At 39.5% G+C, this 23033-nt stretch overlaps 2 protein-coding genes across 7 annotated transcripts; one reads left to right on the top strand and one right to left on the bottom strand.

The window, feature by feature from the left end:
• Positions 1 to 31: 31 nt before the first annotated feature.
• LOC139107215 (probable maleylacetoacetate isomerase 2) lies at positions 32 to 6122 on the top strand. Its single transcript, XM_070664636.1, has 5 exons — positions 32 to 740; positions 1252 to 1303; positions 1533 to 1681; positions 1755 to 1959; positions 2204 to 6122. The coding sequence occupies exons 1-5, from the start codon at positions 723 to 725 to the stop codon at positions 2431 to 2433; spliced, it is 654 nt and encodes a 217-aa protein (XP_070520737.1). The 5' UTR covers positions 32 to 722; the 3' UTR covers positions 2434 to 6122.
• Pasilla (RNA-binding protein Nova-1-like protein passilla) lies at positions 1953 to 22739 on the bottom strand. 6 transcript variants are annotated; one of them, XM_070664602.1, is made up of 6 exons: positions 22138 to 22735; positions 19710 to 19856; positions 19472 to 19629; positions 18867 to 19218; positions 18207 to 18661; positions 1953 to 2548 (listed from the first exon to the last, which is right to left on the bottom strand). In XM_070664602.1, the coding sequence occupies exons 1-6, from the start codon at positions 22253 to 22255 to the stop codon at positions 2510 to 2512; spliced, it is 1269 nt and encodes a 422-aa protein (XP_070520703.1). In that variant the 5' UTR covers positions 22256 to 22735; the 3' UTR covers positions 1953 to 2509. The 6 variants fall into 6 exon arrangements, with proteins under 6 accessions (XP_070520703.1, XP_070520702.1, XP_070520705.1 ...); XM_070664601.1 differs by lacking the exon at positions 1953 to 2548 and adding an exon at positions 8281 to 12391 and having other exon boundaries at positions 22138 to 22736; XM_070664604.1 differs by lacking the exon at positions 1953 to 2548 and adding an exon at positions 8281 to 13700 and having other exon boundaries at positions 22138 to 22733.
• Between the last annotated feature and the right edge of the window lie 294 nt (positions 22740 to 23033).

The raw sequence follows: 23033 nt of genomic DNA, 5'->3' as shown, positions 1-23033 counted from the left end.
CTGTTTGACTATACATATATCGGCGAAAAAAAATGCGGGAGTTGTGATGTTAAGATCGAGTCAGTTGACTTCCAGTAACGAGAATGGCGGTTGAGTATTATTACTACCTCATTAATTAATTAAATTAATTTTTTTTGTTGATATAAGAAGTACAAAAGTGGTGATCACTGCCGCAAATTACCGACAGTGACAGCGGTGGCTCGTAGCGAATTTTCTCTGAAATTCCGCTACAAGTCGCCACCGATAAATTGAGATGGTGATGGGAGTAGATCGCCACCATCTCCATCGGCGAATCGAAGTAGTGATGGGAGTCAACTGACGCCAAGTCAGTCATTCTATGTTTTTAATTCGAATGTTCGAAATGTCGGTGTCAGTAGTGAGAAATTAATTCGAATGTGATTAAAGTTGCAGAGTTTAAACGACTGAGCGGGAATATCGTTAGCGATTAGGACGGAAAGCGGCCGATATACCTGCAAACGTGCGCCGAGAGAAATCGACGATTGGCCGCGCAACTCGCCGGCTTTAACGTAACGACGGACGGAGCTGACGGAGAGCGGGGTGAGGAACGGCTGGCAATCGAATAAAAAGGGGGAGGAGGTACGATTTCGCGCGTTCGCTGCAATTCTAAATTACTTCTGACGGATTCGGCGGCATAATACCGGAGTCGCCGGCCGGATAATCGAGTTGGACGAAAGGTGAACGCTGCCCGTGAATAGCCGACGATGTCCGTGATGGGTAAGGTGAGTGCTTGCTTCAGATTTAACCTTCTCTTGATGCAGCCAGGTAGACAAGTCGACGAGCGCTGGGGGGTAGAACGAGAAAGGAAGACGGGTCCGGACTAGCCCGCATTATGTGCCGGTAGCGCGTTATTTCTCCTCGATGTCTGGAACTAATTTTGACGTTCCGGAAAATTTCGGAGACGCATATCGTTACGTATAATCTCAATCAGGCTCTTAATAACCGCAGCCACGCGAAAGTAAACTACATTCATTTGTGACTGACGCGCGTCAGCGATTGTTGCTGGATGCAGGAACGCTACGAATCCAGTTTTGGTTTTCTGCTTAAAAAGAAAAAAAAAAAAACGACTCAACAAAGTTTATTTTTCATCGGGCTTTAGTAGCACATAATGCATCAAAGTTATGACAAATTGATAAGAATCTCTAGATTTTCTTTGAGGGTTTTGTTATTTATGAAAAATTGTACGAATAAATTTTGCAAATTTCGTGTACTCACGTTATCTTATTTTTCTAGCCTGTGCTTTACTCTTATTGGCGGAGTTCCTGCTCCTGGAGGGTAAGAATTGGTAAGTGAGAGTTTTAGTTTTAATTGTAATACAAAAGAAAAAAAAATTTCAGTGCTTCTGTGTTTTATAAACTACTTTACTGTTGCCAGAAGCAAAAACTTTCTGCCAAAATTAATCTTTTTGTAAAACACTTAAGAAAGAACTGTTTTAATTTAAATATTTTTGCAATTTAAAATGTTATTTCATAATTGGTACATTTTAAAATTATGTTTCTATTGTTCTTTGACAGCGTTAAATTTGAAGGAGATACCATACGATATAAAGCCCGTTAGTTTGGTGAAGAGTGGTGGAGAACAACATTCTAATGAATTTCGCGAGATTAATCCAATGGAGCAAGTTCCTGCGCTCCATATCGACAATCATACTCTGATAGAATCTGTGAGTTATAAATATATTTAGATATTTATTTTCTCAGCATTTATAATAACGATATAATATTATAAAACTATAGCTGAATATTCTACAATACTTGGAAGAGACTAGGCCGAATCGACCATTGATGCCGGCAGATCCTGTCAAAAGAGCTAGAGTGAGAGAGATTTGTGAGGTAATTGCCAGCGGTATACAACCCTTGCAAAATCTTGTTGTTTTAATTTACGTCGGAGAGGAACGTAAAAAGGAATGGGCGCAACATTGGATCACTAGAGGATTTACAGGTACTGTTTATTCTTACGAGTGTTGCAGTTTAAATGCTAGAAATATAGAAGTTATAAATAATTGCAATAATGTTGAATATCAAGATTGCCTAGGAAAACATTAGATAATAGCAAAACCGTCGATGGTATTAAAAAGAACGACACACCTAATCGTTAATATATGTATAATACGAAATAGCGATGTTGCAATAACAGGTTTAAATACATATGTATATAATTAACTATTAATGACACTGTTTTTCAGCTGTGGAGAAGCTGTTGTCGTCGAGCGCGGGTAAATATTGCGTTGGCGACGAGATTACATTAGCGGACTGTTGCCTGGTGCCACAGATATTCAATGCGCGAAGATTTCACGTTGATCTGAGACCGTTCCCCACGATTTTGAGGGTAGATCGTCATTTAGAACATCATCCGGCCTTCACTGCTGCTCATCCCAATAATCAGCCTGACTGTCCACCCGAGGCGACCAAGTAGCAAGCGAGGCAGACCACCCTTTTTCTCTTCTAATCTTTTAGAAGAACGGAAAGAGGTGGTCTGATATCATGCAGTTTCATAGTGATAAAAGGTGAACGAGTTTCGTTGCATTCATCTGCAATGCAAAGTTTTATTTTATATATATAAAAACGTAAGGTAGTAAAAAATCAGTCAAGTAACAAATAATCCGTCATAAAAATTGATTAACTGTATCTTTAATTATACGAATGGGTCCAATTGTTGGAATAATAATTATAAAAAAATTAACTTTTATTTATGCGTTAGTACACTGCATGAGTTACATTCTGATAAAAATATTTATGCAGTACAAAAAAAAAAATGAAAGAAAAAATTATTAGAGTAATACATTTTCACCTTTTGTCATTAATGAACTGTGTATTAGCACTGAAATGGCTAGCGGCGCTACAAAAACAAATATGTCAGGTAAGAATTTTGATTTAAACATCCTGTTGCAACGCAATGCCGCTTATTTTAAAACAAAGGTAAACGCCATTTCTATATTCATGAAAGAGCGAAAGGAAAGAGATATTATTGGCCTATTTTTTTATTTTGTTACGTTTTCTACGATTTTATATGATCGAAATTTATCTTTACGCGGTATTTCTACATGATATTTTGTAAAGATATATCGACCTATTCTAAATAGGTTCTGTTGAAATCAAAAGTTTAATTTTTATATACGTATTATAATTTTTTTTTTTTTTACTTTGTATTTGCTTATAGTATGTATTGCAAGGAGAACAAAAGATGTCGCTATTAAATTCTAGTGAATACCACGAAATCTTCGGTGGTATGTAGGATAATGTTTCGTATTTATGTGATACGAAGTACACGCAGACAAATTCAAAACGTGAAGTGATAAAATTCGAAGGGGAACGTGTAATAAGGGAATGCGCTCTGCTCAATATCTCCCAGAATACCAACCAAAAGTACAAATTGCATATTTCTTTTTATATCCCCAATTTTTAAATATATTAGATTTGTTCGTTTTATTTACACGCACATTTAATCTTGAGCATTACTTTATAAATATTTTATACTGAGGTATCCACGGCTTTCACTCTTTATAAATATATATTTCTTTGTATTCCAAAATAATTTAAAATGGAATAATAAATTAATTAAAAAAAATATATATATATTATGTTGAATCAAACCTAATAAAAACGCAAAAGATTGAGTTGCGTTATATACATTGTAACAAAACTTTAGAAAGTATAAGTGCAAGTGAAACGAACGAATCTTCTTTTACTACAGAAATTAATTTTTAAGTCCAAATAACATTCCTTTAGAAATGAACAGGTGTATACTAACGATGTAAATCATTTTTTTAAGTAAAAGAAAAAACTGTCTTATTGTGTAACTATAGTTAAATAATCTGTGATTTGTGTTGTGCGAAACTGAAATTGTTTCAGTAAACTGCTGCAGATGTTAGAATGTGCCATTGAGATACCGTTTTATAGTACAATCGCGAAAGATTCCAAACGCAGACGTGAAATGCGTGTCCGCGCAAACAGAATCAAAGTATATATTTATGCTCTACGAATAGTTTTCCAGTTTGAGCATAAAAATAAAAGATACTAATATTTTTCACGAATCTTTTTATAGGATCGCTCATTGTAAAGCAGTTGTTATACATAGTTCCCGTATGTGCTTCGAAAAACTTTTATACGCAATACGTATATTCGTCAAAACTCAAGTCAAATTATGTAGATATCGAACACGACTGATCTGAAACCAGGTAATCAAGTTTCACTTGGCATTCTTCCTTATTGCCGCGTTATCCCTCTCGTCCTATTTTATAAACAGCACATCACGATTGCATTTGTATACTCGGATAATTACCATTTTTACCGTAACATCTCGATGATTTCTCGTATATCGCGCACGTTGTGAACTGCCTTTTCGAGACTTCGATGAGTACTTCTTCCATGTAGCCTCCAGCCTTCGCAGTTATTTTTTTATAGGAGATATAATATCGTATAATGAAGGTATAACGCCTTCGCGCGCTTTCTGACGGAGGATATAAGGATTAAATATAAGAATATGTCGCAACTTGAAACCATTGTCCTACGTACAGTATACTCTTAGGACGGGTAAAAAAGAAAAAAAAGAAAGAAAAACATTCTTTTCATGTCTGCACATTCACACATAGAGGTATATATTGTAAACGGCCGAGTGAGTAGATAACATGTATATAATCTTTGTACGAAGCAGTTTTCTCTCATTTTCGCTCCATACAAATATCCGATAAGATTGTTGTTACGTAAATCAATCAAAATCATCGACAAGCGCTGCGTGTCTGCTTCATTTATCAGTATCTAATGTAGATTATGTGATTTGTAACAAAATTTCTACCAGCGACAAATAGTTATGTAAAAGCGGAAAAATTGATTTTATCGAAAACGAGCTGTGTTATTGTAGTTATCGGTAGCTCTTATATAATATTAGATATCTAACTCCGGAATATTACACCTCGTAAGATGCGATTCGACTTATAAATAAACGAAGAGAGAAATTCGCTCTTTAGTTGCAATCCCGAAGCTCGATTCACGAGAAGGGAGTTATAATTTATTAACTTATTGCGGCGTTATTCGGTTCGCAGGAATGTTTGTCTTCGATTTAAACGAGAAAATTATTCGTGATATTTTAATAGCAATAGCGAATTGTATCTTATATCTCTGCGCGAGAGGGAAAGTAATCCTTTCGCTCCCGCTGCTCTTCCTCGCTCTTCTCGCTTCGTAATTTTCTAGATTTGTAGATGTTTCGTTCGCATATTATCTTTTGTATCGGAATCTCGATTTGGTTGATTATTTGATTTTTATCTTTAATCATAGATAAGACCGTACTCGCTTCCGTTAGTCCTCCGTAATCCCATAGACTCCTCTTTATATAATAGGTCTTTTCTCGTTTCTCAACGAGCCGGCGTGTCGTCAATCATGCAATATGTGAGCGGGGTGTATAAAATAATTGTAACGATTCGAGTGAAACCAATTGTTAGTACCGAGTCCAAAGTAATTATATTATGCAAAATCAAAATTTTCTGTTAGGTTCTAAATAGGCTCTTAGATGGTATGTGACATTTTTGCTAGAGGACGAGCACAAGATCGTTTAAGCGAGAAAGGAAAAGTTGCATAAGGTGGTAACCCGGGACACGTCGATCTTGCGAAAGAGTACGGTGCGCGTAGGTATTTTGTAAGCGAGAAAAAAAGAAATGGGAAAAAGAAAAAAAGAGAAACGATCGCGCTATGCATGTTCACGCCGCTTATAGCGAATAAAAGATTTTGTGTCGATAGTGTATGTATAAGTACTTCGTAGTAGACTCGCGAACGAATAAAAAGAATAAGGAAAAAAAAAGAAAAAAAAAAGATCAAAACAGTAAGTGCATCCGTCGCTGTACACTTATTACTCGAATAAAGAACTGAGTTTTGTCTGTACCGACGGGCTATTTTACTGCGCATTTAATGCAACGAGAACTTGCAGTTATTTCTTTGATCTGGCGAAATTTTAGATTAAGAATTAGAATAAGATATTAGAATAAAGAATTAAAATTAAGAATTAAAAATCAGTTTAAAACTTACCCATTAAGAACTGCGTCGAACACGCTTTGTCTCGTTTCTTCGCTGCTCCGGAGTTTTCTTTTCGGGCAAAAAAAAAAAATAAAGAAATCTGATCAGGCAGATCAGTTAAAAGCATAATGACTCGCGACTACGGCGGAGATCCGCTAGATATACGCGCGCAAGAGCTCGAAATAAATTATTTGGGTCTGTGTTAATTATCCGTACAAAAATAGCTTTTTATTTGTTACTTTTTCATTTTACATTACATGTCGTTCTCTCTTTATCAGAAGCTCGATAATAAGATCATTCAAAATAGACCGATAATAGCTCGATCGCCGGCCCTCCGTCCGGCTAATATCACCTCATCTCCGTTTTATTTACAGATAATTCGTCGTGTAAAAAGAAATACAATCCTTCGTTTCTTTTTTTCTTTTTCCTTTTTGTCTTTTCTTCTTTTTTATTTTTTTTTTTTTTTTTACTGACTAGTTAGAATAGCATCTCTCATACGCTCGAGATTGCACGCCTAGCGGAATGTAAGAGAGAAAAAAGAAGAAAAAAAAGAAAAAAAAAAAAATTAAGATGCGCGTATATCAGCTAATTGTCGTTTGCGTGCTCTTCTTTACGAGGTTCGCACATCATGCGAGTGTACGTGTTATATACAAGAATACAGCTGTTCAAATATGAAAAGTCGCGTGTACGTGTGTGTGTGTACGTGTGTGTCTGATATGTGCGCCTGCCTGAACACTTTATCTCGTCGCATTTAGGCGATCGGGTTGAGCTTCCGCAAAGGCCCCGTCGTCCACGAACGGCGGGGGAGCTTTTATTTAGAAAAACGTCTAAATAAAATCCGATAATATTAATAATATCAATAACGAATTCGATACAACGTTTCCTTAATTACCTCTCTCTAGAAAGTCGAAACTGAAAACTCTTGATAAGCGCTACATTCTTTTCGGGAACGGTTTTCCTTTCCTTTCTCTCTCTCTCTCTCTTTCTTTTATTTTTAGATTTTTGTCAAAATTCGAAGAGGGTCGGTCGTCGCGAGTTTAACATTTGCCAACAGGTGATCCGCATTCGTAACGCGACAGAGAAGACTCGCGGCTGACCCTATGCGAATTTCCACAAAATTACAAATTGCGTTCCAAGCCGAACAGCACGTGAAAGGGAGACCAGAGAGATCCTGATGAATGAAGAACAATGAACGCGTATGACGTGATCATACTGCGACACTGAATGGATCAATGGATGGATGCTGGCCAGGTCATGAAATGAAGAACAACAGAATGCATTTAATGAGCGATTGTTTATTATGCTCTTATTATGGTCACTTTTTTATGTCATACAGGTAACGATGCTTCTCAATGAGTGAAAATAGTTAATATATCATGTTTGTCTGTCTGCTTCTACTTTCTCTCTCTCTTTCTCTCTCTTTCTTTCTTTCTCTCTCTCTCTCTCTTTCTCTCCTTTGCTCTGTTTTTTTAAATATAATTATTCAACATTTAATGGAATAAATTGATGATGAAAGAGAATAACAATTTATGGATGCAAATAAATGTGGTTAGAGTGTAAAGTAGTAATATTAAGTTTAGCCCTTCGGAAAAAAGAAAATGCCTGTGAACTAAATTATACTTCATCGATAACAATAAGTGGTGCCCAAAAGCGGTCACGTCAGGACAGCAGATAATTGATAAAACTTCATTGACGAGCGAAAGTGCAAAAGTAAAGCGCGTACCGTCGCTCCGTTCTATATATATATGTATATATATATATTTTTTTTACTTTTTCTTTTTTATTATTTTTTTTTTTTTGTTTTTTTTTGATCAACAAATAGAGGTCTCGTTATCGAAGCCTTTACGAGCCGTACGAATATGCGTATCTTGACAGTGTCGCGCTTTTGTCCGCTCACTGGCAAGATCGTGCCCTTCATTTTCCCTTCTTTTGTCCATTGTACATTTCCTCGCACACGATTCTTTGCAGGTATGTTAACATTTCTCTGCGAGAGCCGTCCGTGGTATCGTCGATCATTCGGCTTAATCACTTTCAAGCGCGAGCGCTACCGGCAAATCTCGCGGGAAACGGGACCGCGTGCGGCGATAAAACGTGGGCTAATGATTAACAATTGACACCCCGCACCGACGGGCTTCCTCTCGCGTGGTAGTCGGAACAATAATTCACCACGTGAGAATCGCCGACGGTGGTTCCCTTTCGTTAGATCGCAGCCACGGATCCGGGAGAGATCGCACGGGTGGGTGAAACGACGATGACATTTTTCTTTTTTTTTTTTTTTTTTTTTTCCGGCACCCGCGTCGAGCTCTCCCGATCGGCGTGGACCGTAGATCAACCGTATCACGGACGTTCTCCAGCCTATCGTGTACCAACGATAAACCGAATTACAATCTTTCGCCGCGTCCTTACGAGCTTCTCCGCTCACTCGTCTAAAATATATCCGTACCTTCCGTAGAGTTACGATTATTTTTTCACTACTTAAAACTTATCGTTAATATCGATAATCTTAGCTCTTTCTTATCTGAATCGCAATACCCTTTTTTTTTTTTTTTTCTCCCACCCCTCCCTGTTCGCCTCATCCTTTCTCGCGGTGAGGCTACAGGCGTACCTCGGAATATTTAAAAATACGCAATTTTGCCCATTGCTCGTAATGCACCGTAGTTCTCGTGTCGTGTCGACAAGAAAAAAATAAAAAGGGGGATAAAAAAAAAAGAAAACTAAAAAACAAAAAAAAACAAAAAAAATCAAACCATGTCCGTCGTGTGTACACAATTGCGGGACAACAGGATGTGTAATGAGTGACAATGGATCTAGTCGCGTGCGGCGTAAAACTTGGATAAAACGCAGGATGAGAAGAAACGCGCTGCCATGTGTGTGAGTATATGTAGGTGTGTATGCATGTCTCTGTATGTGTTCCTTAAATTACTTTATAGCCGAAGGAATGTAAGGTACAATACTTGATCGTGATTTCACCATCGGTGCGAGACGAATAAAATCTCTATGGTACCTTCGCAGCCAGCTGCACTCTCCTCTCTTCTTTCACCCTCATATATCTCGATTATATATATTTTTATGTATATATATATAATATATATATATATATGTATGTTATATCATGGAAGATAACGCTATTTTCTCCCTCTTTCTCTAATAATTCATCGAGTACATCGTAATTGCGACGCACGGAAACTTATCGTGAAGGTAAAACGCAAACGCGCGTTCTCTCTTTCTTTTCTTTTTTTTCTTTTCTTTCGTATCGGTCTGTAAAATTTCCTATTCGCGTGTAAGCATGCACTTTTGACATTCTACGATGTGTATGCGTTAGTGTGTGTGTATGTACGTGTACGTGTTCCATGTGTGAACGAATTGCGAATGTATGGGATGAGAGCACACGCGCATCCACGTGCACTTGCGATTCATATAGCAATGTACGACTACTTATACTCGACAAGGTACTCAATAGTCTCCTCTTCCTTCCTCTCTATCTCTCTTTCTCATTTCTCCCTCGCTACTTAATGTTATTTAACTGTGTTTCTTTTAACTCTCCATTTTAATCCCCGAGCTGCTATGTGCTACCGTCTACCTCGACAACAATGATCTCACGTTCTAGCGTCTCGTAATCCTTTCTTTTCTCGTGTGTGGCATTTTTTTTCATCTTTTTTTTTTTCTTTTTTACATTACGCTTACCCAAAAATAATATACCATATTAACAGCCTAACTCTATTAATATTCTCACTTCCGACAAAATAACATTACATACAATTTTGTACAACCCCCTTAATTATTTCGTAACGAACGCATTCTAGTGACCGCGGACATTGTAACGTTTTGTTACGTTTTCGATACATAATTTTCTTTTATATATATATATATATATAAGTATTATATTACTTTTTCTCTCTCTTTTTCTCAATCGAAGATGGCTTAACGCACTATCCCATGAGAATGTTACTGACAATTAAGAAAATGAAGATATCGTGATATGAGAATTATCTCGAATCGCGTTTAATCGAATGATTTCCGAGTTGCCTGTGTGATCTTCGATAACGTTATCTTTATATTTTCGTACTATATAAATAACATCGTCTCTGCTATTGTCAATCAATGCGATAGGATGCAATAAATAAACTCTTTTTTTTTTTTTTTTTTCTTCTTTTTCTTTTCTTTCTTTTGACATTCTCTATAGCGATATCTTAGTGTAACATGTCTCAACGTTATGCATATGTGCATGCAGACGCATATGTATAACGTTTTACATTAATTTTCTTGGCTCGACAAATCTTTGCTCTATTATTATTATTTTTTTTTTTAATTCTTTTTCTATATATTTAAATATTTGATTATAGCGAACAATTGCAAAACAGTGGCAGTAAACTAATAATTAGAGAAAAACTCTTTACAGAGATAAATGCAACATTCTTTCTGAATAAGCAATTATTAACGACTTTTTCAACAAGTTATTTATACGATACGTGCCTGTATGTTTTCTATTTTTCTTTTCCTCCCCCCTGTTATTAGTCAATCGTATATAGGCCTTCAATATAAAATTTTCAATACAACTTTTACCAAGATTTTTAATACCAATGCAAGTTTACTTAATGATCATTGAATTTGCCTAGCTTTTGAAGTAAAATGTAAGAACAATCAAACTTTTCCTCAACAGCAATCGCGCGCGACGCTTAGCTTCAACCCGAACATTTTTGCCAAATTATTACGCACGTACGTGAATCGGTTTGAACACTGCTGCATCTCTGACTTTAATTATCATAAGCCGCCGATCGGTATCAAATGTAAAATAATCCTCAAATTGGGCGTATGTGACCATGTAAAATCAGGAAACGCGAACGTGTAACGCAACAACGTTGGAATCGAAGTCTACGTTAAATAACATCTCTCTCTCAATTTGCAGCGGTCAGTGTATTACATGAAGCGTGGGCCGTTACTTTTTCCCGTATCAATATCTCTCGTCACTCTCGACTCTTTCATTCTTTCTCTCCCGTACCTCCTTGGCTACTATAAGAATCTGTATTTTCCACGTACTGCAAACTAAGAGCAGGTGTATAATAAAGTATTTCGTAACATGCTCCATAACGACGACATTCTTTAGTATATTGGCGTGAAATAAAACGATATAATCCGACTTTTACTGAAAACGACCTGCGTGTGTCGCGCAGAATATATACATCTTTAACAACACGTTCTCTACTATTAAACGTTAACAAGTGTAGGATGACCATTGGATCACAAGGGAGGGAAATGTGTAGGGAGGGATTAGGGAAAGTTCGATATGGCACTAAAGGGTGGAGTGCGGGTGACACGCAGAAAATCCTAATCTTTTTCTTTTTTTTTTCTTCTTTTTTTTTTTCTCTTTTTCTCTATGCTTGGCATAAAACGCGATTCCGAATGCGTTTTCCTCCATTTCTCTCTCCTTTCGCATCCGGATTTAATGGAGCTTTAATGTATGGAGTGTGAAATGGACCGATGAAAAGTACGATGGAACATGATTTTTACGATGTAGCCTAACACACACAGCCAAGTAACGTGACACGCGAGTCACCCTCCGCGCGGCGACGAGTGTCAATTTCAGTTAATAGTTACTGTAACAATAGTCATAATTAGAATTGAGGCGAGTCAATGCAATTCCTACAGTTCCCTGATTACTACGCTACACCTCCACGTTTTCTTTAGATATATATTATAATTTATATTTAATATTTAACTTTTTCTTCCTTAATTCATTCTGTATATTCTTATATATGTTCTCTAATATACGAGCGTACGCGCTGTATATATATATATACACATATGTACACACACATACACGTGTACATATGTATATATATACATATGTAATTATTTTCTTCTTCTTTCTTTCTTTCTTTTTTTTTTACCTCGGATAAAATCGCTCATTTATTGTTAAGTTATAATTTCATTAAAGAAGAGATTTAAGAAACTAGCTACACACAATCTACGCTTAACTGTGTCCTGCAGTTACAACTATCGACTGGCGACGCGATGTGTACACGTGTGTCGTTCATCGCGCCGCGGTCCTCGCGCTTAGCAGATTTGCGAACGGAGAAATATATCTTAAATCTGTACAAAACAAAGCGCTGAAAAAATAAGACTCTCCTAACAAGGGCGGGTGACTGCCGGTCTATTGTAACATCGTCCTCTCGCTTAAACAACTCGTAGGTAACATTGACTGGCCGACCAATACTGCTTTTGCCACCTTGTGCAGATGCAGCCGCTGCGTCGATATCGTTTCAGAAAATCCTCAACGATGCGCGTGCAAAACTTTCGTCCTTTCCGTTCCCGTGATCCCAATTGAAATCGAATCGTCCTATTCGTGACCGAGTATACGCCAATTTTCTCTGAAATGTAGCAAAAATAAGCGAAAAATATTTTCCACGTCTTCCTTCGACTACCGATCACGTAATGGTTGAATAAGAAATTTAAAGTGGAACGTTCTGTCAAAGGCGACTCTTTCCTTGGAATCGTTGGCTCGGAAAGGACTAAACCATCCTTATGGCGAATCAACATCACATTACATATGATTGAATAATTTTGTCACCAATACATGCCCGTAATTTTATATATATATATTTTTTTTAATATATTTTTTATAATACGTACAATGTATTGCAGCACGTCGATTACCGGCTTAATATTCGTGACAAAATTATCTGTTTTAATATTGACCGCACACGGGGACTGATTTCATGCAGCTTGAGTTTACACGCGAAACTGTGTACTTGTTGACGTTATCGTTAAACTCTCGGTACTATATAATATGTCAAAGATACATACACATTTACACACATATATGTATATATATATATATACATATATATAAATATATATATGTGTGCGTGTATATGCATATATATAACACATGCTAATGCACTAACACGCACATTTATGCTGTTAAGCAACATCGGAAAATTCTGTCGAAAGTGTTACTTCGATAACGATACTGCAATTTATGTTTCATTTAACTGCGTGGATATTATGGTACGTGATAAATCTCAGAAATAGGCCCGGCAACGTAATCACGCCTTGGAAAAACTTGCTGAGATTATTCTCGGATCTTGAAAAATATATCTATACCAAGCGCTTCGCGATCTGAGCTTCGAGGAATTGATGCTAAATCCAATCTATTGGAGATATTTCTGAGACGGTTTTCACTGCGTAAAATTAAACAGATTGCAAATTGCTAGTCAACGCTTTAACTGCTATCGAGGTAACAATTTCGACGTAACTCTGCAAACTCTACGCATAATAGCATCGATGTGATCACTAAAATGTAACAGACGGTACACTTTAAACAACGTTACAATAAGAATACTTATGTTAGACTGGCTGATTGCGCTATGGCCTCTATATAATAATCGTGTGCTTCTTTCATTTGTATTTGATTCTTACCCGGAATATTTGCAAGGAGATTCGTGTTCCACGAATTATACGCGCTTTACGTAGGAAGGGAATCGGCTTCTGATCTCCTGTCATCCCACATCACATTAACAATACGAACACATTATTGCACGCGCAAGTGTGCTCTGTAACATGCTTAACCAGGCATGTTAAATTTAATTGTGCGCCGACAAAGCTCTTGTTTCCTTCCTTGATCTCTCCTTGCCTCGGCCGTACTTTTTGCATGTCGTCGCAAGCACTTTATTTTACCTGCGCAAATAAATCCTACAATTGTATATTCTATCAAACGTAGCTCGTTTTGTGTCATCTTTCATGTATAGGTAGCTGGTATAATATACTCTTTTTTTTTTTTCTTTTTTTTTTGTTATTTTTTTTGTTTTCAGCTTTCCATCACAGCTAGTCTTATACATTATCTGCTCTACTACGGAATGTTTTAATATTAGATAACCCGTAACCCTATCCCTAGTTTAACGTGGATGCTACCTACAAGTTGTTCGCTAGAGAGAAACTTTTTTTTGCACCTTCCACCTCCTCCTCCTCGTCATTCATCTATTCCACTCGCTCGGGTATTGCGTTTCTACAAACATGTACGTTTTAATAACGTGTGTCATTTGTACCAACAGGCGATGTATATCACAAAATTAGTATGCACACTCCGCGTTAACGAAGATACGATACGATAGGATGCACCTACGATGATTGCTTCTTGCAAATTGTATCGTTTGAGCGGCGCTAGGATTTACTGCGTGACTATTGCGAATATACGGCAACGGTGAACGAGTTGGAGATCAATCATGATCGAGGACTCCAGTTCCAAATCGAAAAGAAGCGATCGCTCGTGCGAGTGATAATTTCTCTACGATCAGGAACGCAGTCGATGAGTGAACTTCAGATGAAAATTGATAAATTTGCCGTCCAATCTCGTTTACCTGATGTTATCGGATGAGGACTACACAGCTATTTCTCACAACTTCGACAATGAGAGAATATAAAATAAAAGTATTGATTCTCGGACGATAACTTTACAAATTCGCCACATCTATCTGCGAATAAATTAGATTATTAGAACGATAAATAATATATAATCGTGAATAAGAAGGACGAATAAATAATATTAAATCTAATATACAACGTACATATTTGTAGTAATGGCAATGTAAAACTTTGTCTGCATCCTACACATTAGCATCGTTCGTCCTACCGGCAGTCAGCCAGGTAATATTCGTAGCCAACTATAATAGAAGAAGATTTTTAACGCGAGAAACAGTGATAGCCAATCTAATTTGATGACCAGAGAATGCATGACGATGGTTATATTTCTATATATTAATCAATATGTAATCAAATATATTATGCTGCCGTTAGCATTAATAGCACGAAGGCCATTAGAACACACTAATCCATAAATTAAATTAACACTATATATATTTATATATACATATATATATATATATATATATATATATATATATATATATATATCTATTTATGTTTTCTTAAAATTTTAGAATTGATCTATCTACAGCAACCTAGTTAATTATTTCGTAATTTGGTAATTTTTTCAATGCTTGGGCAACACAGTGAAGTTCAATTGATAATAGTTCACATAGAATTTATGAACAAACATAAATCTGTTTCTTTTCTTCGCGGACGCAAATATTTTATCAACAATTTTTTTTAATATCATCTCGCATATGTGCATATGTACGTATATAAGCATACATACATACACACATATATGGATATACATATACATATATATATTATATTTATATATACATACATATACATATTATTTATAACTTATTTAACATTTTTCCTTTTTTAATAATCTATAATATTTTTTCTGTATTATTTCTGTATTATATATATATATATACATACATATATATATGTATATATATAGTGTATATGTATATATCTTTGCGTAATATATTATCGTAATTATCCCCGTAATATTTATAAATGTACAAGTCATTGTTTAAAGAACGGTGGGTCAACACCACCAGTTATGAGTTAAATATGTCTGTGTGTATACGTGTGTGCGTACGTCTGTATGTGTGCATACGCGAACGCATACACACACACACCCACACACGCACGCATACACTCATATATAATTATATATTTTATCAACGTTCTATGCAGCTAACATTTCAATAATCATTTTAACTAAACCCATTATTGATTACTACCTAGCTCGTATTACCTCTTTTTATGTTTTTGTTACCTACTCCCGCAAAAAAAAAAGAAATATTATAAAAATTTCTCATAACAAATACCTTTTCCTTCGATCAAACAACGAAAAAACATAGATATATCTGACAATTTGTTTAACCAATTCTAAAATCATTCAATGACCGACCGGCTCGTTTCTTTGTGAAAAAGCTTCCCGATTTATTAAAATTTTACGCTCGTCTCGCGTAAACAGATATTTTCCATATAAACGAAAATACACAACGTGGTTAATAATTAAGATCTTTTAAGATACTTTAATCGCGTATCAATACGTCAACGATAAAATATTCAACATCTTGGGCAAATCATTTAAAATGTACGAAACTACATATGTAAAAAAAACTCACGCGTAGCGAGGGAAAACGATTGAAGAAACACTCATAGAGCTATTCCTATCAACGAGGATTAACTTTAATCTCGATTTAACTTATCTTTACTTCTTTCTAATTGTAAGATTTAGCACAAGATAAAAAATAAGTTAAACGGAGATCAAACTTAATCTGCGTTGATAGAAATGGCTCATATACAAATAAAAGACTTCTGAAAAAGAGTTTTAAACGAACGAATGTTCACGTCACTTCAAGAAAGCAAACGCTCATACACACTACTTTCTCCCGAAAGGCACATAATAATAAATTCCAATGTCAAGTCCGATTAAACGAGATTAAAGTAAAAAAAATATATATATATATTATATAGATTTTAAGATAGTCAACTGACGATCGCCTTAGATAAAAGAGGAAATAATTAGACTAAAAGTTCTACATAAATAATGGAACAATTACGTAGATTATCATCTAATAATAATGTTATCTAACGTGATGCGTAAAAAGTATTGCTTAGTCTAGTGAATGCTAGCGCAAATAGATTTCCATTCCTTAGAAATATACGTTAAAAAATAACAACGGTTGACGTTAAAATCTATATATAGCTCTGTATATATATATATATATTAATCTCTTCTAAGCGCTACGAAAACTTAAATGAGGTTCGTTCTGAGATGAAGACTTAAACGCTTTGGAATTAAGAATATAACTTGGCAATAAGGAGTTATCCATTTTTTATTCAGCTGGACCAGCCAGCAGCACATTGTAAATATATAAATATATGTTTATATATATATATATAGAATAGCTCTCACTTTGGATATATATTAAACTTCCAGCCAAGATATTTCTGCATTATACGGGATGTTTCAGAAGAGATTTACACACTTCTAAGACTCGAAATTTGAAGTTTTAGAAATCTGTAATTCTTACTTCATGAAACATCCTGCATATATTAACTCTTTGGTTTTGCCAAGATATTACTCTATACCTGGTGAATGAAGTAAATAACGTATTTTGCAAAAGCGAGAAAAATCCATTAGTCTAAGTATTTCCTATCTCGAAAGACAATGCAGAATGTTGATCATGGAATTCCTGTCTCAACATTTCAGTTGACCAATCGACGATTGATTCAGATTTAAGTGCCGTTTTAAACATCGAGTTCTGTATGAGGTGATCTCTCGATTACGGTGAACGTGTCCCGTAAGAAAAACTTGAGGATGCAATTATTCAGACAAAAGTCTGTCTGTTGAGAAGAAGCCGTATTTCCGAGTGTAACGTAATGGTCGCTGTGAACATTTGTGTGACTAAGAGAGATGCCGTAATCCGTATATTCCAAATTCGATAACAATTATATAGTGAATTACCTCTATACGGTAATACGCTATAGATAATAACAATTAGTTACTCGTGGCAACTTTAATGCGATACGCGCGTGTCGTGTGTGATAAAGCCCCGTAATGTGGTGTATCACAGAACAATCGTAGTAGTTTATATATCGTACAACATACATAATATTCATATATGTATAATATATATCATAATAATCTTAAAAGATAGATAAATGTTGACGAGCCATGATGGATGTATGAACGTAAATGATGCGACAATGCAAGCGCTATAGTGACGACGCAGCGCGATAGATGACAACGGGCGGTAAATTGACGATAGACAAAAATATATATATATACATATGTATATATATATACATACACATATATATATACATATTTATATACATATGCATGTGTGTCAAAAGTATAAGAGGAGAGAAGAGAATCGCCATGTTCGGGCGTACTCTCTCTTCTCAGGGTGTGAAGAGGTGAACAACGGAGCTCAATAATGGGGATGAACAAGAGAAGTGCTGTACTTGAAATCAATGGATCATACTGGCGATGGCATTCTGACGCGCTCGCTTTGCCTCCTCTTCACTGATCCTCTGCTCGATCAAGTACTGAGCAGTGTTGATCGCATTGGGATAACCCGTGATAGTCACTATGCGGTTCCTGGTACCAGGAGCGAACATGCCCTTCTTAGAGATTTGTATGTTGGCGCCACTTAGGTGCTGAATCTCAATGAGGGCACGACCACCGGGTCCCAGAATAGCTCCCACTATAACCTCTGCAATTTCTATGTCTACTTTCTTGGTCTCCTTGGTGTTGGCGTCTACCTGTGTAGGACTCTTACTTACAAGTGATAACTGGTTAGTGCCCAGGCCAAACGAATTGTTGTTCAGATGTATCGCGCTGGCAGCGGTGTTGTTCTGTCGAAACGGATCAAACGGCTCGTACCGATCAAGGGTGTTGCGCGGTGTCGGCGAAGTAGATCCGATCGCAGGGACAGTCCCTATCGGTCCGAATACACCACCATTGTTGTTCGATCCGTTCGCGGTAGTCGTACTGTCCATTGGATTGCCCAAATAGCTCATACTCGACGGCATCCCGATCCCCATTCCGAGAATGTTGTACTTTGCGAGGGTCGCAATTGCCGCGAGGATCTCTGTGGCGGCAGGTTCGGAAAAACCTGTTGTACGTAGATTCAATTTTATGTGTTCTAGTAGCTGCGTCGTCACTGGTGCCGTTCCGGCAGTGATAGCCGCACCCAGGTTCAGATTAAGACTCAAACCCGCACCGTTCAAGAGACTCACTATAAAAAAGGGGCAACCACCGTAGTTACTAATTGAACATAATTAAACGACCGTATACATTTTTAATTTAAAAGATTTTTAATTTTTTATTTAGTTATATTTAATTTAATTTAATTAAAAAAAAAAATTAAGATTATAAACGTGCGTTTACAAATTTATATATATATATGAATATTATTATTGTTAAAAGACTCGTTAACTAACCTGTATTTAGACCAGCTGTAGATGTGTATGTAGGAGTGCTTGTAGGAGCTTGAGCGTATGGGCTGCCTGTAGGATTATAGTTGGCAACGGGACCACTTACGTCCGCATAACTGACATTAAGACAAGTTCCGCTTTGCGGATCGTCCGCCACTTTTGCTAAGATCATGTGTAACGCCCTATGATTATTTTCTTTCTCACCGATAACTGTTATACATCGCTCTTGAAGGGACAGGTCTTTAGCCTTTTGACTGATTTGAACGTATGAACCAGATTCTTCTTTAATTTGTTTTATATAATTTCCAGCTTTCCCTATTATCATTCCCGCAGTGCTGTTAGGCACTAAAATTTTGACCTGAAATAGCAGTTAAATCTAATGTCACTCACGCGTATATATATTATTTTTTTTTATAATTATTATCTTTTCACAAGAAAAATTACGAGTAATCAGTAACAAATTCGCATTCTGTTTAAAAATGTTTTAAATTTAATATTTAATTAACAAATTAAAAGATAAAATTAATAGAACTTGCATTTCGTAATACGTCTCAATAAAAAATACGACAAAAATGTTTTACAATGTCGATGACAAGATTTCAATCTTATACCTGTTTGTCTCTCTCCGCAGTGGCTTTACCAGAATCAAAATCAACCGTGGTTTTTGAAGTAAGATCAGGCTTCTCGCGTATTTTATCCATGATAAACTCCATGACCTCCATAATAGCATCTACGGTGCCCGTGATAAGACATACCCTCTCAGTAGTTCCTGTAACGATATGCAAGATATTAATCAGCGAGTCAGGGCGATTATATGAACGTGCGAAGTGTGCAAAATGCAATGCATACCCGGATAAAAATCATGAGATTTAGACATTTTCACCCTTGCCCCCGTATCCTTTTGAAGTTGAGCAATTGTATCTCCACCTTTCCCGATAATGGCCCCAGCCGCCACGCCGGGAACCAACACTTTAAGGTGATACGTTCCATCTCCTCCTGTAAAAAAAGCCCCCCCATTTTCTTACTCTTGGTCATAAAAATGGATAAAAAAAAACAGAAGTTTTTTTGAAATTATTTTAATTTTTATTTATTAATATCCGAGTACAATCGTTCTCCTGTTTTCAGAAGGTGCGCTGTCGCAATACGAAGAACGTCCAGGCGTTGCTCAGTTAATCCGGCCGAGCATCTTACTCGTCAATTAAAAATCACAGCAGCGTCGACTTTCTTGACCCGCGAAAATCAGGATTTCCGGTCCACGATAATTGTCAGACTCCGTGGCCTTGACTTCGCGTTCGCATGATCGAGATCGACCGAAGATGATTAAAGGAACTTGGGGGAAATCGCAGTCAAATGACGTCGGTGGCCGTTGGTCAATCCAGCGACGATAAAACAAAAATGCCCAGCCATGCAGAAACGAGCTTGTTTAATTAACCATTATCGATCAACGTTCCGCATCGAGGAAAGAGAGCTTTGCGATCGGCGCTAGCGTCAATTTATGCAGGCTGCAAGAACGCATTGACGGGAATTATGATAAAAAGAACGAGCGTGATGACTCCGATTAAGGATCGATTAAGAAGGTCGAACGCGGATAAGGCGTATCACGCGACTCTAATCACATCGGTAATTCCGATTAGGTAACTTGACTGGCTCCGCCGAGTTTGTACTTGTTTAAAGTTTTTGTACGGTGTTCGACTTAACGAGATCTTTTTCGCGGATACATTTTTCGACTTGCGAGCACGGTTATGTCATTTCGGTGTGAAAAACCGGTCGATCACGGTCAACGGCGGCGAACAATAAGTCAAAGGCGAGGGAAAGACTGATGGTTTTTAAGACGAGTTTCGTCACGCGACCGGGTAAGAAAAGAAAGAGGGATAATCACGGTCAGAGCTGCGAGCGAAGACGTTGGTTTTTCGAGGCCTTCTATCGACGTGGCCTGGCCCCCGAGGAGACGCGGAGACCCCGGGAGCGTTGCGGTTAGCCGAGCGAACTCGGCTGTGGGGGCTTTGTTTTCCAGAGTGGACGAACGGTAAACCGGGATCGATGCGACGGGGGTGAAAGGGACGAGGCGCAGCGGGAAGTTACGTGTGCGGAAGGCAAACAGCTGTTTGACAGATGGAGGCCCTGCGCGCTGCCTCGGTTCGGCTCGGCTCGGCCCCGCTCGCTCGCTCGTGCGCTAGCTGGCCCGGCGACCTTGACCCGCCAACCTCCTCCGCGGGTGGAGGGACGCGCGGGTGGGTGCGTGCGTGCGTGACAAACTCACTCACCGATGCGCCACATCCTAGTGGGCGCCGTGATTGTGCGCGCGGATGTCAGCGGCGGAGGCTTTCCGACGACGGCGACGACGACGACGACGACTGTGGCACCGCGTCACGGACCCGCGGCACGGAACGGAGCGGAAAGTGCCGTGACGGGCGCGCGCGTGCGACGCACGGCGGTGGCGACGATGACGATGCCGATGACGAGGACGTAGCGGCGCGGCGGGAACGTGCGCCGCTATTTCCGCGATGCTTGCGCGACAAAGTTGCAGAGTCACCGTAAGAGCAGCCACCGCCGTGGAAGCGGTTCTCCATTAACGACGTTCCGCAGGCCGACCGCCCACACGTAGCTGAGCAAGAGGGAGAGCGAGGGGGATGAGGGGAGAGGGAGGGGAGGAAGAGAAAAAGAAAGAGAGAAAGATAGGGCGGGCGGAACGTCAAAATTCAAAACACTACGTTTCCCGGTGGGTACGTCGTCGGCACTCGGACGCGTCCCAGGCGCGCGACTCCGCGGCTCGGAGAGGACGGAATGACCAAGGGAAAGAGAGAGGGAGAGAGGAAAAGGAAAAACGGGGCGACGAGGCAGGCGGAAGGAGACGTGGCACGGGCGAGGATGCGCGGCGCGAGGCGAGGCGAGGCAAGGCGAGGCGAGGCGAGGTGAGGCGAGGTGAAGCAAGGCGAGGCGCTGTGCACCGCGATGCTCGTCATACGTAGGCCCCCGCGAAGGTGGGAAACGAAAGGGAACGGATCCGTCGTGTCAACAGAGACGACGACATCGACGACTACGACGGGATTGTCAAAGGCGCGCGCGGCCGAGAAAGGGTGGGAGAAAGACGGAGGGAAGAAAAGGGTCGGAAGTTGCGTGTCGTCTAGCCCGCGAGGATGCGTGAGAGGGAAGGCTTTTCGGACGAACGTCGACGAGCGACCGAGTGAAGTAAGTCGCCGTCGCGGAGAGAGCGACGTCGTCGACGGGGAACGTTGACGGTTGACGCGCGACACCGACGGGGTCCGATCGTAATTACCTGATCCGTAGTGCGACCTCTTGGTCGCGCCGTTCTCCGCGTCGCAGTCGAGCGGCCGCTTTCTGGAGTCCGCAATCTCCGGGGAGGGACACGTCTCCATTCCTGAATCAGCGGCCATCTTGGTCTCGCTCGTTGCGCGCACGTAACTCACACACGCGCGCACCCGCGCACACACCCGCACGGCCCGCGCGCGTCCACACGCACGGCCACGGGGAGATGACGGGGAGCAGACGGCACACAATCAAGGCAAATGATGTACTCGCGCGCTCTCTCTCTCTCTCTCTCTTTCTTTCTTTCTTTCTTCTTGCCTGCTGATCGGTGGAGGGACGAGGTTGACGGGCGCGCGAAGAGAGAGAGAGAGAGGTGGAGGCGAAGAGCAGACGATGCTCGGTCAGCGGGGGCAGGTGTCGCGGACGAGGTGCCAGGCGCGGGACGTTCCGCGTTCCCGGAACACGGGCGATCTCGGCGACAGGTCGGGAAAGGAGAAGAGGGAGGCGAGAGTGGCGGCGGGCACTCACGCCACGGGATTCACGCGCGCACGCACGGACGGATGGACGAACGGGCGAACGTGCGGGCGAGCCAACGGACGACACACGCGCTCGCTGGGTGCCGCGTCTCACTGGCGACTGCTCGCGGCTCCCTTGCCAACCAGCTGGTTGATACTCGCGCAACTCGGTCTGCCCTCGCACACGTACACCTCCTCTCCGTCTAACCCGCGCTTGACCTACCGCTGCTCCGTCTTTCTCGGCCGCGCGCGCAGTTTCTCTCCTTTTTCCTCGCTCTTTGTCTCTTCCGTCGCTGGTCCTCAGCGCGGGCTCCGTTCGGCAGCGGCGGAGCGAGCCGAACGTAACCACGAGTCCCTCTTTACCGCCCCGTCGAGAGTTCGACCGACCGAC

The sequence above is a fragment of the Cardiocondyla obscurior genome, linkage group LG12 (assembly GCF_019399895.1).
Source record: "Cardiocondyla obscurior isolate alpha-2009 linkage group LG12, Cobs3.1, whole genome shotgun sequence".
Lineage (NCBI taxonomy): Eukaryota > Metazoa > Arthropoda > Insecta > Hymenoptera > Formicidae > Cardiocondyla > Cardiocondyla obscurior.
Note: the sequence above shows the minus strand (reverse complement) of the source record. Positions and strands in the feature narration are given on the sequence as shown.

Coding starts and splice junctions, on each gene's coding strand:
- LOC139107215 (XM_070664636.1), top strand. Junction 1,304..1,532: donor CTCCTGGAGGGTAAGAATTG/GTAAGTGAGAGT, acceptor GTTCTTTGACAG/CGTTAAATTTGAAGGAGATA. Junction 1,960..2,203: donor GATCACTAGAGGATTTACAG/GTACTGTTTATT, acceptor ACTGTTTTTCAG/CTGTGGAGAAGCTGTTGTCG.
- Pasilla (XM_070664599.1), bottom strand. CDS start 22,255: ATGGCCGCTGATTCAGGAATGGAGACGTGTCCCTCCCCGGAGATTGCG. Junction 19,630..19,709: donor ATCTCATGATTTTTATCCGG/GTATGCATTGCA, acceptor ATATCGTTACAG/GAACTACTGAGAGGGTATGT. Junction 19,219..19,471: donor CTGCGGAGAGAGACAAACAG/GTATAAGATTGA, acceptor CTGCTATTTCAG/GTCAAAATTTTAGTGCCTAA.